At 41.5% G+C, this 11,232-nt stretch overlaps 1 protein-coding gene across 2 annotated transcripts; it reads left to right on the plus strand.

Moving 5' to 3' along the window:
* Nucleotides 1-2,216: 2,216 nt before the first annotated feature.
* On the plus strand, nt 2,217-10,149 carry RGS4 (regulator of G protein signaling 4). Of its 2 annotated transcripts, XM_023554223.2 has the most exons (5): nt 2,226-2,694; nt 5,856-5,960; nt 6,252-6,313; nt 7,048-7,214; nt 7,639-10,149. In XM_023554223.2, exons 1-5 carry the CDS (start codon nt 2,651-2,653, stop codon nt 7,876-7,878), a joined length of 618 nt encoding a protein of 205 aa, XP_023409991.1. In that variant the 5' UTR covers nt 2,226-2,650; the 3' UTR covers nt 7,879-10,149. The 2 variants fall into 2 exon arrangements, with proteins under 2 accessions (XP_010593224.1, XP_023409991.1); XM_010594922.3 differs by lacking the exon at nt 7,048-7,214 and having other exon boundaries at nt 2,217-2,694; nt 7,639-7,797.
* The last annotated feature ends 1,083 nt before the right edge of the window (nt 10,150-11,232 follow it).

Below are 11,232 nucleotides of genomic sequence, written 5' to 3' on the forward strand. Positions count from 1 at the left end.
AAATGCCTGAATAGAGTGACAGACTAACAACACAGTTAAATGGACCTGGTTTAATAGAGAACCAGGATGATGAGGTCTGCAGTGTCTCCCGCTTCCAGGGAGCAAGAGAAAATTGGGCAGCATAAGCCTTCCTTGAATCAAATGTATGAAATTAATATTAGGTTTTGTTATCTACTGTGTGTAATCTATCAATAATAATATTTGCGTAACACTTTACAGTTTAGAAATACCTCTGTTGACACAGTTTATCTTATTTGATAAGACTGTGTAGGGTGACAGGACACAGTGGAAAATCCATACAACCTAGTGTCGAGAAACCTGCAGTGTGTACCCAATTCTGTCAGGAAGAAGCTGTGATCTTGGCAAGTCACTTTCCCAATGTGGATCTCTTTTTCCTCTTTGGTAAAAAGGGGGTATTGGAGTAAATCATCTTGATAGTCTTATTTGACTCATTTATCTGTACTGTTTATATTAACCCATGACAAATCAGTCCTCTTTTTGATCTACACCCAGGATATAAAGTACTTATTATGGAATTTCAAGAAACAGTAAACTTTGCATCTTCCCCTGTGTTCCTAAAACCACATTATTTGAGTGATAGTTCACTTGAGTACCCAACTAAGCAAAGAAGGCCCTGGTTCATTTTTTGTAAACTTCTCTCCCATTGGGTCTCTTGTGTTTGGTGCCAATTCTAACTGGTTCATCTTCTTTCATCTACTTTCCCTGGCTCGATAGCCTTCCCTTCCACAATATTGCAAGGATGGCTGCTAGCTACATGAAGAAAGTTTATTTGCTCTGTTATACCTCAAGACAATGTTGCCCAGCAGTGAATCTAATAAATGGTTTTCAGCCTTAATGGGAGAAGGCTAGAGGCTTTTTCCTACAATTTAAATGCATCTTCTGGAGATAATGATTCCTCCACCTCCTTCCATTTCTCTGACATCCCCTTGCTCTCTGCGAGGTGGGGTGGGGTGGCAATATGGGATGTTCAGAGACACAGATGGGACAGGGAGACATATGCCCCCTGCCATTTTCCCTTTTATTTTCTTGGATACCTTTACGTATCATTAGAATCCATCTATTTGTCATCTTTCCCAACTAAACCATTTGAGTCCTCTGCTTTTCTATGTACAGTTCACTATATCTTATGTTAAGGAAACTATCTGCTTTCAAATTAAACCTGTTCTCTTCTGACATGGCAATGTCTTCTTACAGCTTCGCCTACATGAAGAAGATCCTTCGGTAACTCTGATGTGGGTATTTGAGTTATGAATGTAAGATATGGAACACCTACAGGATTCTGTGACGTTTTCAGTCCATCATGTTGTAGCCAAAAGCACTAATCGTCCACCTATTTGAAAGTAACTGTAAGACTGAGAAAACCCTGGTGGCATAGTGGTTAAGGGCTACAGCTGCCAACAAAAAGGTCAGCAATTAAAATTCACGAGGTGCTCCTTGGAAACCCTATGGGGCAGTTCTACTCTGTCCTATAGGGTCACTATGAGTCAGAATCGACTCGACAGCAATGGGTGGTTTTTGTAGGACCAAATATTATTATGCTCACAGGTAGCCTAGAGATATGCAAGACAAGCTATACAGTTTTCTGCCTGCTTGCTTCCTTCCTCTCTTTTTTGGTTTGAAATACCATTTTGGAGACCTAGAGTTACATACAACATAAAGTCATTTGCAAAGAAAAATGGTCGCCTCTATGTGTTCATTTTGCTTCCTCCTCTGGTCCTCAAAATGCTGTTTTAGGCTTTATCTAGGAGGTATGCATGTTCAGGAGAGATTGTCAGGGCTAGCTGAATTCTGTTCTCACTAAGATTTCTTGAAAAAGTCAGGCCGAATGACAGATGTGTAGCTAATCCACTTTCTCTAGACTAGTTTGTCTGTACTGCCAGGCAAATAGCTATCCTTCTGCCATCCAGCTATTCCCCTCCAACACTCCCGTCTGCATGTGACAATTGAGAAAGCAGCTTCTGCAAATCACTGTCTGGAAACTGGGATACTGCCAACTCCTTTCTGGAAATAGTGAGGATCAGATCTTGGACCGGGTACGGTATGAGATTTCTAATCCAAAAGAGGAAGTGCGTTGGGAGTCAGCCCCAAAGTAAGCCCGTGGACTGCTGCTGGCCCCTCTCTTTCCGGGAGGCAACTTCCCTTGACATTGCTGTTACAGACTAGTGAATAAGCTCCATGGTTTGCAGCCCTGTCAACTCATTATTTTTATTTTATTTTTTTCCTTTTCCTGTTCTAGAAATTCAATACTTCCGACACTGGTTGAAACACCCGGTAGATTTTTATTTTCTGTGGTGTCTACTTTGTGAAAGGGTTTTCTCCTCTTTTATTCACTTGGCATTGCCTATGCGTCAGTCTTTTCTTTCTTATCTCTGGCAGGGCTGGAGGAGGCAGAGGGAGGCAGAGAGAAAAAAAAAATAGAGAGGAGCTGGTATTACAGAGCTGCCATCTGATTGGCTGGAGGGTCGTGGCTGGGGCTATAAAAGAGACCCCTGCAGGCTTGGGAGGGAGAAGCGCAGAGGATACTGACAACTTCACGGAGGGAGAAAAGGCAAAGTGCGCTCAAAGCAGAAGCCACAGCTCCTCCTGCTGCGTCTTTTTTTCTTGGCGTGCAAACCTAACGGGAAGCAAGATGTGCAAAGGACTCGCAGGTCTTCCAGCTTCTTGCTTGAGGAGGTAAGATTATTTTCAGCTGGTAATGATGGCAAACTTTTGCCCAGACTTTCTCAGTTATTTACATATCCTACTTTTTTTTTTTTTTTAACCCAGTTCTTTGGGATTAAAAGCAATGTGGTCACGGGAGCATCAACTTCCTAGTTTCCCTCCAAGACTAGCTCGAAATTGTGGCTTAAGAGGCATTCTCCCCAAATTCCAGTACCTATATGTGCTCTTTTTTTAATATGTGCTCAGTTTTGAGGGATAGTCCGATTTTTATAAGCCAAGTCCTCTAGCCAAACTAGCTGTCTAGTTAAAAAGTGAAAAGAGGCTTTAGGATGACATAAAGTTGTCTGTAATACCTCCACCTGTGATTACTATTTTTTGAGCATCACTGGGGTCCATAGAATTGGGGCTGTGGGCTTTCTGGTGATATACTAGATCTTTTTTTTTTTTTTTTTTTCAGAAGACGATGCCCCTGTATGAGTTTCGTATCACCAGAAAGGCACTATGCTTTCTGTGTGGTGCTGCAGGGTCTTTCATTGTCTATGTTCTCATAAGCAAATATTACAATAAGAAATGAGTTTCAGACTTAAATTTCCCTTTTCTCCCGGCCCCCATTTGTAGTTCTTGAAATGGCTTATGTAAGTGGTGGTTGAGAGGAGGTATTGATTATAACAAATCAATTAAGGATTCTGTAGAAGGTGCCATCCTCAAGATACTGTTTTTTTTTTTCTTTTTTTTCCAATGTTCTGTCTCTTAGTTAAAAAAAAAAATCTTAAAGATATGCAGATATTCATATATCTGTGGCTTTTTTAAAAGGTGTAAATGAATGCTCTCAGGGAATGCCAGTTAGGGAAAAAGAAAAAAAAAAATCCAGTGCATATTATACTACTTAATTTTGAAGTTAAAGGTAAAAAGTCAGTCTGAAGGCATCTCACCTCCTCTCCTGTCCTCTGCAAATAGAGATCACCTTAAATTTCAATTTGGAAATAATCCCAGAAAGCACAGTCTTTTGATCATGACTAAGAAGTTGATCTTTCAAAAATTCTGTGGTTCGGGATTACAGAAAGTATTCGTGGCTTCTTTAAAATGAAGTAGGAGGGCCCGACAGAGAGTGCCTACGAAATAAGTACCTCTAAGGGCCACCATTACTTTCCTGAAATGAATGGAGCAAGTTACTCCCTGCTTCAGTTAACTCGCAGGTGGTATTAGTCATACAAAAATACCAGGAGTGTCAGGAGAAAGTTATGTTCTGGTAAACATTTTGAGAGACAGACAAAAGATTGCCCAAGGAGCTCAAGTTAACATGGGGAGGTGAACTCTACGGTAGCAGGGACAACTGGCCTTCACTCTCCTCACCTAGGAAATGTAACCCATCTAATCCATCACCTTCACCCTAGTGTTAGTACCTGAGGCTCTAGAGGTGACATGAGCTGCTCAAGGTCACATAGGTGGTGGGTAGCAGAGCAAGGACCAAAGCCAGGTCTCCTGACTCCAGTGACCTCAGACTATCTTCAGCATTTTTTTTTTTTTTTTAATGGTTGTATTGTGTTACAAGGGCAAGTAATTTATGTGTTAAGCGTACTGCTAACTCTTCATGAAGTGACCTTGCACTAGTAACTATCAGGTCTCAGAAAGAGTCAGGCACGTGGAAATATGAAATGATTTCTGTTTGGACTGAATTACGATTTACTTATATTACCACCTTAGAATCAGGTTAGCCACCATGATTATATCCTGCTATTATTAAGGAGGATTTTGCATCCCCTTTTTTTTTTTTTTGACCAGTCACCAGTAGGGGAAGCAGAGGAGGAAAACTAGTCTTGTGAGGGAGAGAAAATACTATTTAAGAGGAAACCCAAGAACACAATGGGGTTCAAACTTGTGGAAAAACTAGATAAGCCTCTAGTATATCAGTTCCCAAAACACCCCATTGCCATCGAGTTGATTCCAACTCATAGTGACAGTATAGCACAGAGTAGAACTGTCCCATAAGGATTTCAAGGAACAGTTGGTAAATTCGAACTGCTGACCTTTTGGTCAGCAACAGAGCTGTTAATCACTGTGCCACCAGGGCTCCAAGTAGCCATTCAAAAAAAAATTTTTTTTTTTTTTCTTAATCTTTGTGGCTTTGTTTTTCCTCCTCCAAGCAAGATCAGCTGGTCATTTATTCCTTTTAAAATGGAATTTCTCTTTTAAAAAACTTTTTTTTTTTTTTTTTTTTTGCTTTAGAAGAGATGCAACTGAAAGGATAATTCATAGAGTGGGAAAGCTGAACTAAAAGCTTATTAAAAAGTTCTCCTTCTGGAATAAGTCAGGTGCTGCTGTACCCTAGCGACCTAGTGAACACTGGCAATAAGAAGCTGGACCCTCTGCTGTAATGAAACACTCACCAGCTTCAGTGAGGACTCTTGCTAGCTTCTTGTTATTTTTAAGCCTCAAAAGCCCTTTGGAGCATAAATATCCTTTATAGTCTAGGTGTTAAAAAAAAAAAAAAAAAACTAAAACACAAAACAACACAGCATCAGCAGGAGATTCCCTAGAGGCAAGTCTGGGGGAGGTCAGGTTTTAATTACTTGAGACCTGCAAGCCAGCGTATGCATTTACCACCCTACCCCCACATTTTCCACTTCCCTCTGCTGGTGCTGCATGCCTTACAGTCCATGCATATCCCACAGCATGACTTCCTTGGCCAACTATATCCATGACCGGAACAGAATAGAGCACTGCCTTCCCAGAGTGCTTCTGTAGCTTCCTCATGGCCAGCAGTGAGGCAAATGGAAACAGCAACCACCCACCAGAAGGTGGCACGCAGTAAGGAGGTACCACGTCTTACAGTTACAAAAGTTACCCAAAGACCATTCGTGTTTTCAATGTGTTTCAATAGCCAAAATGGTGGATTCACAGTAGAGCCCTTGAGATAGACTGAAGGGTCAGAATTTCAGTTACTTACAAAGAAGCCTGGGCTGTGACTCTGGCCTCAAGGTTTTGTAGGAAGTCACAGGGAGAAGCAGAAACCGAGTCCCATTTTCCTGAGAGTTCGTTCCAATTCTCACTCCCTAAGTAGACTGCCTTTGCCTTCTTTTCCAGGACTGGGCTTCTCAATCTCTATCACTAGGCTGTCTTTTAAAGAGAGCTGGGTAATCATTATTAATTCTCTTTCTTCCTCTTCTGTGCAGTGCAAAAGATATGAAGCATCGGCTAGGTTTCCTGCTGCAGAAGTCGGACTCCTGTGAACACAGTTCTTCCCACAGCAAGAAGGACAAAGTTGTCATTTGCCAGAGGTAAGGGAAGGGCCCTCAAATGTTAACTATCTGACGCTGGAGCTGTTCTATAAAGAGAAAAGGAAGTTACACCCCTAAATAAGTCAGACCAGGATCAAGATGATCTCCATTTTCATGGAGATCTGAATTGCATTTGAAATTCTCATGCATTTTAGTGAAAAGGGCACCCTAATCAATTAAAGTTGTCATCATAAGAATGGAAAATAAAAGTGTGCATTTTATTAAGGATTGTTGGTTTCTTGCCCCAATTTTGGATCATGGCCTTCAAATCATTCTTTTTAATGTCTCTAGGGTGAGCCAAGAGGAAGTCAAGAAATGGGCTGAATCCTTGGAAAACCTGATTAACCATGAATGTAAGTCTGACAGCTTCCCACCTTCACCCTCAGCCCCCGGGATTAGGATAAATACACTCTGCGTAAGGATTGTGAGGGTGCAGCAGGACCAGGCAGTGTTTTTGTTCAGTTGTATGTAGGGTTGTTATGAGTCGGAGTCGACTCAACGGCACCTAACAACAACAATATGCTTGGCCTACTAAGAACTGCAGAAAGGCCTGTGTTCCTTCTAACTTCCAGACTCGGGAGTACCTTTTGGTTTTATACCCAGTCTTCTTAAAATTTTACCATGCTCTAGAGCTTTGTGATATACCATGGAAATTTAATACAGGAACCATGTGGAAAACCATCTCCCTCACCACATGAAAAAAAAAAAAAAGATAAAAAGAAAAAAGTTTCTAAATATTGAAATCTTCTTGGAGAATCGACCTCAGCTTTTCTCTCCCAAACCCACCTTTGCAACTGGTAGCTGCATAGGCATTTCAAAAACAAAACAATTTTTATCGAAATTGCTCATCAGTTTTTGAAAGAGGCTTTAAATCTTGAGCAAGAATTACTAGGTATAGCTGGGATCCAGTAGACACCAGACACAAACCATGGTTACCTAACCCCAAGTGACCCACAAAGTAGGGAGAAAAGGAGGATTGCTTCAACCCACATCTTATTCCCCCAAGTACATAAGCTTTTTCTGAAATGTAATATCCAAGAGACTGGTCAGTGTGATGATAACTGTGGTTCTTTCTCCCATGTCACAGGTGGGCTGGCAGCTTTCAAAGCTTTCTTGAAGTCCGAATACAGTGAGGAAAACATTGATTTCTGGATCAGCTGTGAAGAGTACAAGAAAATCAAATCACCCTCCAAACTAAGTCCCAAGGCCAAAAAGATCTATAACGAATTCATCTCAGTCCAGGCAACAAAAGAGGTAGGTTTTCATGGCAGAGAACTCCCCGGGTCTTAGTGATGTTTTCTAGAAGTAGCAGTCAATGGCATGGGACTTTATGTCATATGAGTTAAAGGAAAAGATAGAATAGTGGACCAAGTCATTATGGTCTTGACAACTTCAAATACATCAGTTGAGAAAAAGTGTTCTCCTGTCCAGATGACTAGATGAGCACCCTTAATGAATTTTCCTGATGAATCTCCCCAGTTTGTGGGCAAGAACAGAAAATATTCGCCTGCCCACCTTGAAGCAGAGTCTATCACATGGGCCAGGGAGAAGCCTAAATGTACATTTTTCTTTTTCTGGTGTATGGGGGGTACACAGTCATTGTTCAGTAGCAAGCATGCAGCCTCCCACACTCAGTAGGATGAAATGTCTGATGGAAGCCATGGCCTTTGCCCTTCAGGTGAACTTGGATGCTTGCACCAGGGAAGAGACAAGTCGGAACATGCTGGAACCTACAATAACCTGCTTCGATGAGGCTCAGAAGAAGATTTTTAACCTAATGGAGAAGGATTCATACCGCCGCTTTCTCAAGTCCCAATTCTATCTTGATTTGGCCAACCCTTCCAACTGTGGGTCAGAAAAGCAGAAAGGAGCCAAGAGTCCTGTAGACTGTGCTTCCCTGGTCCCTCAGTGTGCCTAATTCCCACTGGGAGGTGGAGGGCTGAAACCCCAAGACTCTATGCTCTGGAAACTCGAGGCCAAATATCAATCTGTATTAAGCTCCAATGCTTTAACCACGTTGTAGCCTAGTATCCATGCTGCCTGGCATGTGCGAGCCACTCCCATATATAAACTAGATTTCATTTTGGTGTTTTGGTGTTCATCAGGGTGGGACCACATTCCAGCCCAATTTCCCCAAATTTCTTTTAGGGTGCCATTTGAGCAAGTATCCCAATATTGGCCTTGTAGGTCTGCCTTTCAAAGATTGTCAGCAGATCTTTCCTGCCAACAGTTTGACCTCAGGGTGGCTGGTTGGTACACTTCATGTGACATCCACATGTGTACATGTATTTGTTAGCTAGCACTTTCTCCAAGCTTTAGATGAGGTTGATCTATTACATGGAAATGTGTGTGTCTATTTCTGCAAGGAAAGATGGGAGAGACACTAGGTGCTCACAATGAGAGTGTATGCATGTGTTTACATGCAAATTGAACTAACCATCAGGCAGGCTAAGAAAGGAATGCTAACTTGTGGAAAGATGATTCTGTAAAACTCCATGTGTCTTGCTCAAGAGGCATTCAAGGGACTTCGTGCTTAATTTGACGACTGACAGCTTCCAAGTTGAGCAGTATTCTAAGGAGCAAATATCATAAAGAATCATATACCTGAGTAACACAGTGTTGCTTCAGCCTGTTGTTATCACTAATGGCACTTTTGAGTCCAAAAGCTGCTGGCCTTCCCTTCTTTGCCTGGGTGCTTGGTGCATGACTTCTAGCAGCCGGGGTTGGCATGGAGTTGGGAGATGGGATACTTGATCTAAACAAAGACATGCAGTTAGGGCCTTGCCAGCTCTACCTACCACAAGATACTGGCTGGGCAAGGGCATGGGAATTTGAAGGTTACTGTTCTTATCCTCTATTCTTTCTTCCCCTCTTACTCAAGGTGCTCTCCTCACTTTGCTTTTTCCTGAGAACTTTAGCCATCAGATGAGGCCCCTTAGTTCACTGTTGTGTGTTTTCTTTTTTTCATAATGGCTCTAGGCTATATGTCTACCATTACAAACCAGCAGCTGGGGAAAGAATATATTTTATAAATGGGAAACATGTTTTCACAAAGAGAAAAGCCCTCATGTTTTCTCTTTTGAGGTAGAATCTCTCATCCCAAACTTCAGGGCTAACAGAGACCGAAGGCATTTCTTCCTAGACCTTGAGATTAAATGAGAAGGCGGGGCGGGGCGGGGGGGCAGATATCCATTGTATCCATTGTTAGAACTACTGCTTGGAACTTTTCAAGGCACATGAAATACTTGAAAATTTCTCATTTGTGTTATTTATGATGTTGTTTTGTACAATGTTTTTATTATTGTATTGTTTTATAAATGGAGGTGCAGGATATCACCTGAATTTTTAATGAATGGCCAGAAAGTAATTTTCTTCTCATTCTTCTAAAACTACTGCCTTTGGAAGTGCATACACACACATATATCTCCAGTATAAGTTACGTGCATGAGCGCCTTGGCGGCTTTTAAGTTAATACGCTGGAGTACAAAATGAAGACAGCAGAGTGTGTGTGTACAAGTTGAATCATATTAAAGATATAGGTTTTCTCAATTGTACCTTTCTTGACTCTCTGGCAGTCTTGTTCTCAATGTCCACAGAGTTCCTCACTAGAGCTCCTTTCTGTTATACATAGTCCCACGATTCCGTCTCTAGTTGACTGTAGGATATAAACATGTAACACTCTTGGTCTTGCCCTCTTAAAACTGTCATGACTTTCAGATTGTACCTATACTCATAGACTGCTGTTTCACATGGGGGTCTGGGAGGTCATTCTGAATGAGAAGTAAATTATTTTAAGTAATACATTTTTCAAGTGTGTTTTTCAATTGGATTTTGTAAGTTCATTATCCTTTGGCTTGGTGACTTAGCTGCTCATGGTCCACGGACAGAGAATTCCTTCCCTATGAATGCTGGTTTCTATCATGTGCTTTATAGGCCTTTAAGCTGATGCTGCCATTGAAACACATGCATCTTAATAATAAGGGTTAATAAATACTTCATACAAAAGTATTTGCTTGTAAACACATTAATGATCCACGGAGACCTGTTATGAGAAGGAAAGCAGGGTGTAGGGTGTCTTTAGAAAACGGCTCATACACAGTCTTTTAACTCTCTCATACCAACTCTGGCAAAGAAGCATGAAATCAATACCGTATATCCTTTCGTTTCTGCCTCTCCTCTGTCTACCTCTACTCACGGAACTGAGGCAGTCTTAGCTTCAGAGATGTGCTAAACAGATTTAGTGGCTTGTTTTCAGGTCCTCAATAGGTTTTCAAGGGTTAGAATTTGCCTTCCAGAGCAGCCCTTTTTCTATATTTAATTACCCGTCTGATTGACAGAATATGGACCAGTGGGAGACTGAGGAGGTAGAAGGGAGTTACACATTCCCAGGAGACAGCATCTGCGCCATAACTGCTCAAAATCCTCTCCCTTTTGCTGATTTTCTTCCCTGGAGAAGAAATGACAGAACTTTCAGATCTGCAGCCATAGGCACTGTGTCTATTACGTCATGAGGCCCCATCCCCTGAATTCTTCTTTTCCCATTTTAACAGCCTTGCTGATGAAGTGCTTGGGAGAAAGGATCTTGAAGTAACAGGTCCTTTCAAGGAGCTAATGAAAATATGAACCATCTCCTGAGAAAAATACACAAAGTAATCCAAATTGCTCATAAATGCTTGTTCTTGGGTGCCATTGAGTCAATTTCTGCTCAGAGTGACGCCATATGACAGAGTAGAACTGCCCCATAGGGTTTTATTGGCTGTAATCTCATGGATGCAGGTCTCCATGTTTTTCTCCCACAGAGCTTCTGGTGGGTTTGAACCACCAACCTTTCAGTTAGCAGCCGAGCACTTAAGTGTTTGTGCCACCAGGGATCCTTTTCAATAAATGTTCAGAAGAGCCTTTTATAACCCCTAACCCTCGCCTCCCCCCCAACACACAGGCATGAGACTATGATTCCTCTCTCATACTACAGACGTATCAGACTCTAACAGAAGAGCGTACAGGTGCTGTTCCATGTATATAATAGCATCTCCCAAGAATTGCAGGGAAATTCAAAGTCACTGCTGTTAGCAGGTATAAGCAGTATTCTTTCTCCCCGCCTCTGCCTTAGCTATTCTTTCTTTCCTTTTGATGATTGGTCATGAGATAAATAACAAATATGTGTTATTTCTGACCGTGATATACATTAAGAACCATATTTCTAAAACCACTTATTGTTGCTTACTATGTACCAGATACTGTCCTAAGCACTTTTATAAATAGCTCATTTAAT

The sequence above is a fragment of the Loxodonta africana genome, chromosome 3 (assembly GCF_030014295.1).
Source record: "Loxodonta africana isolate mLoxAfr1 chromosome 3, mLoxAfr1.hap2, whole genome shotgun sequence".
Classification (NCBI taxonomy): Eukaryota; Metazoa; Chordata; class Mammalia; order Proboscidea; family Elephantidae; genus Loxodonta; species Loxodonta africana.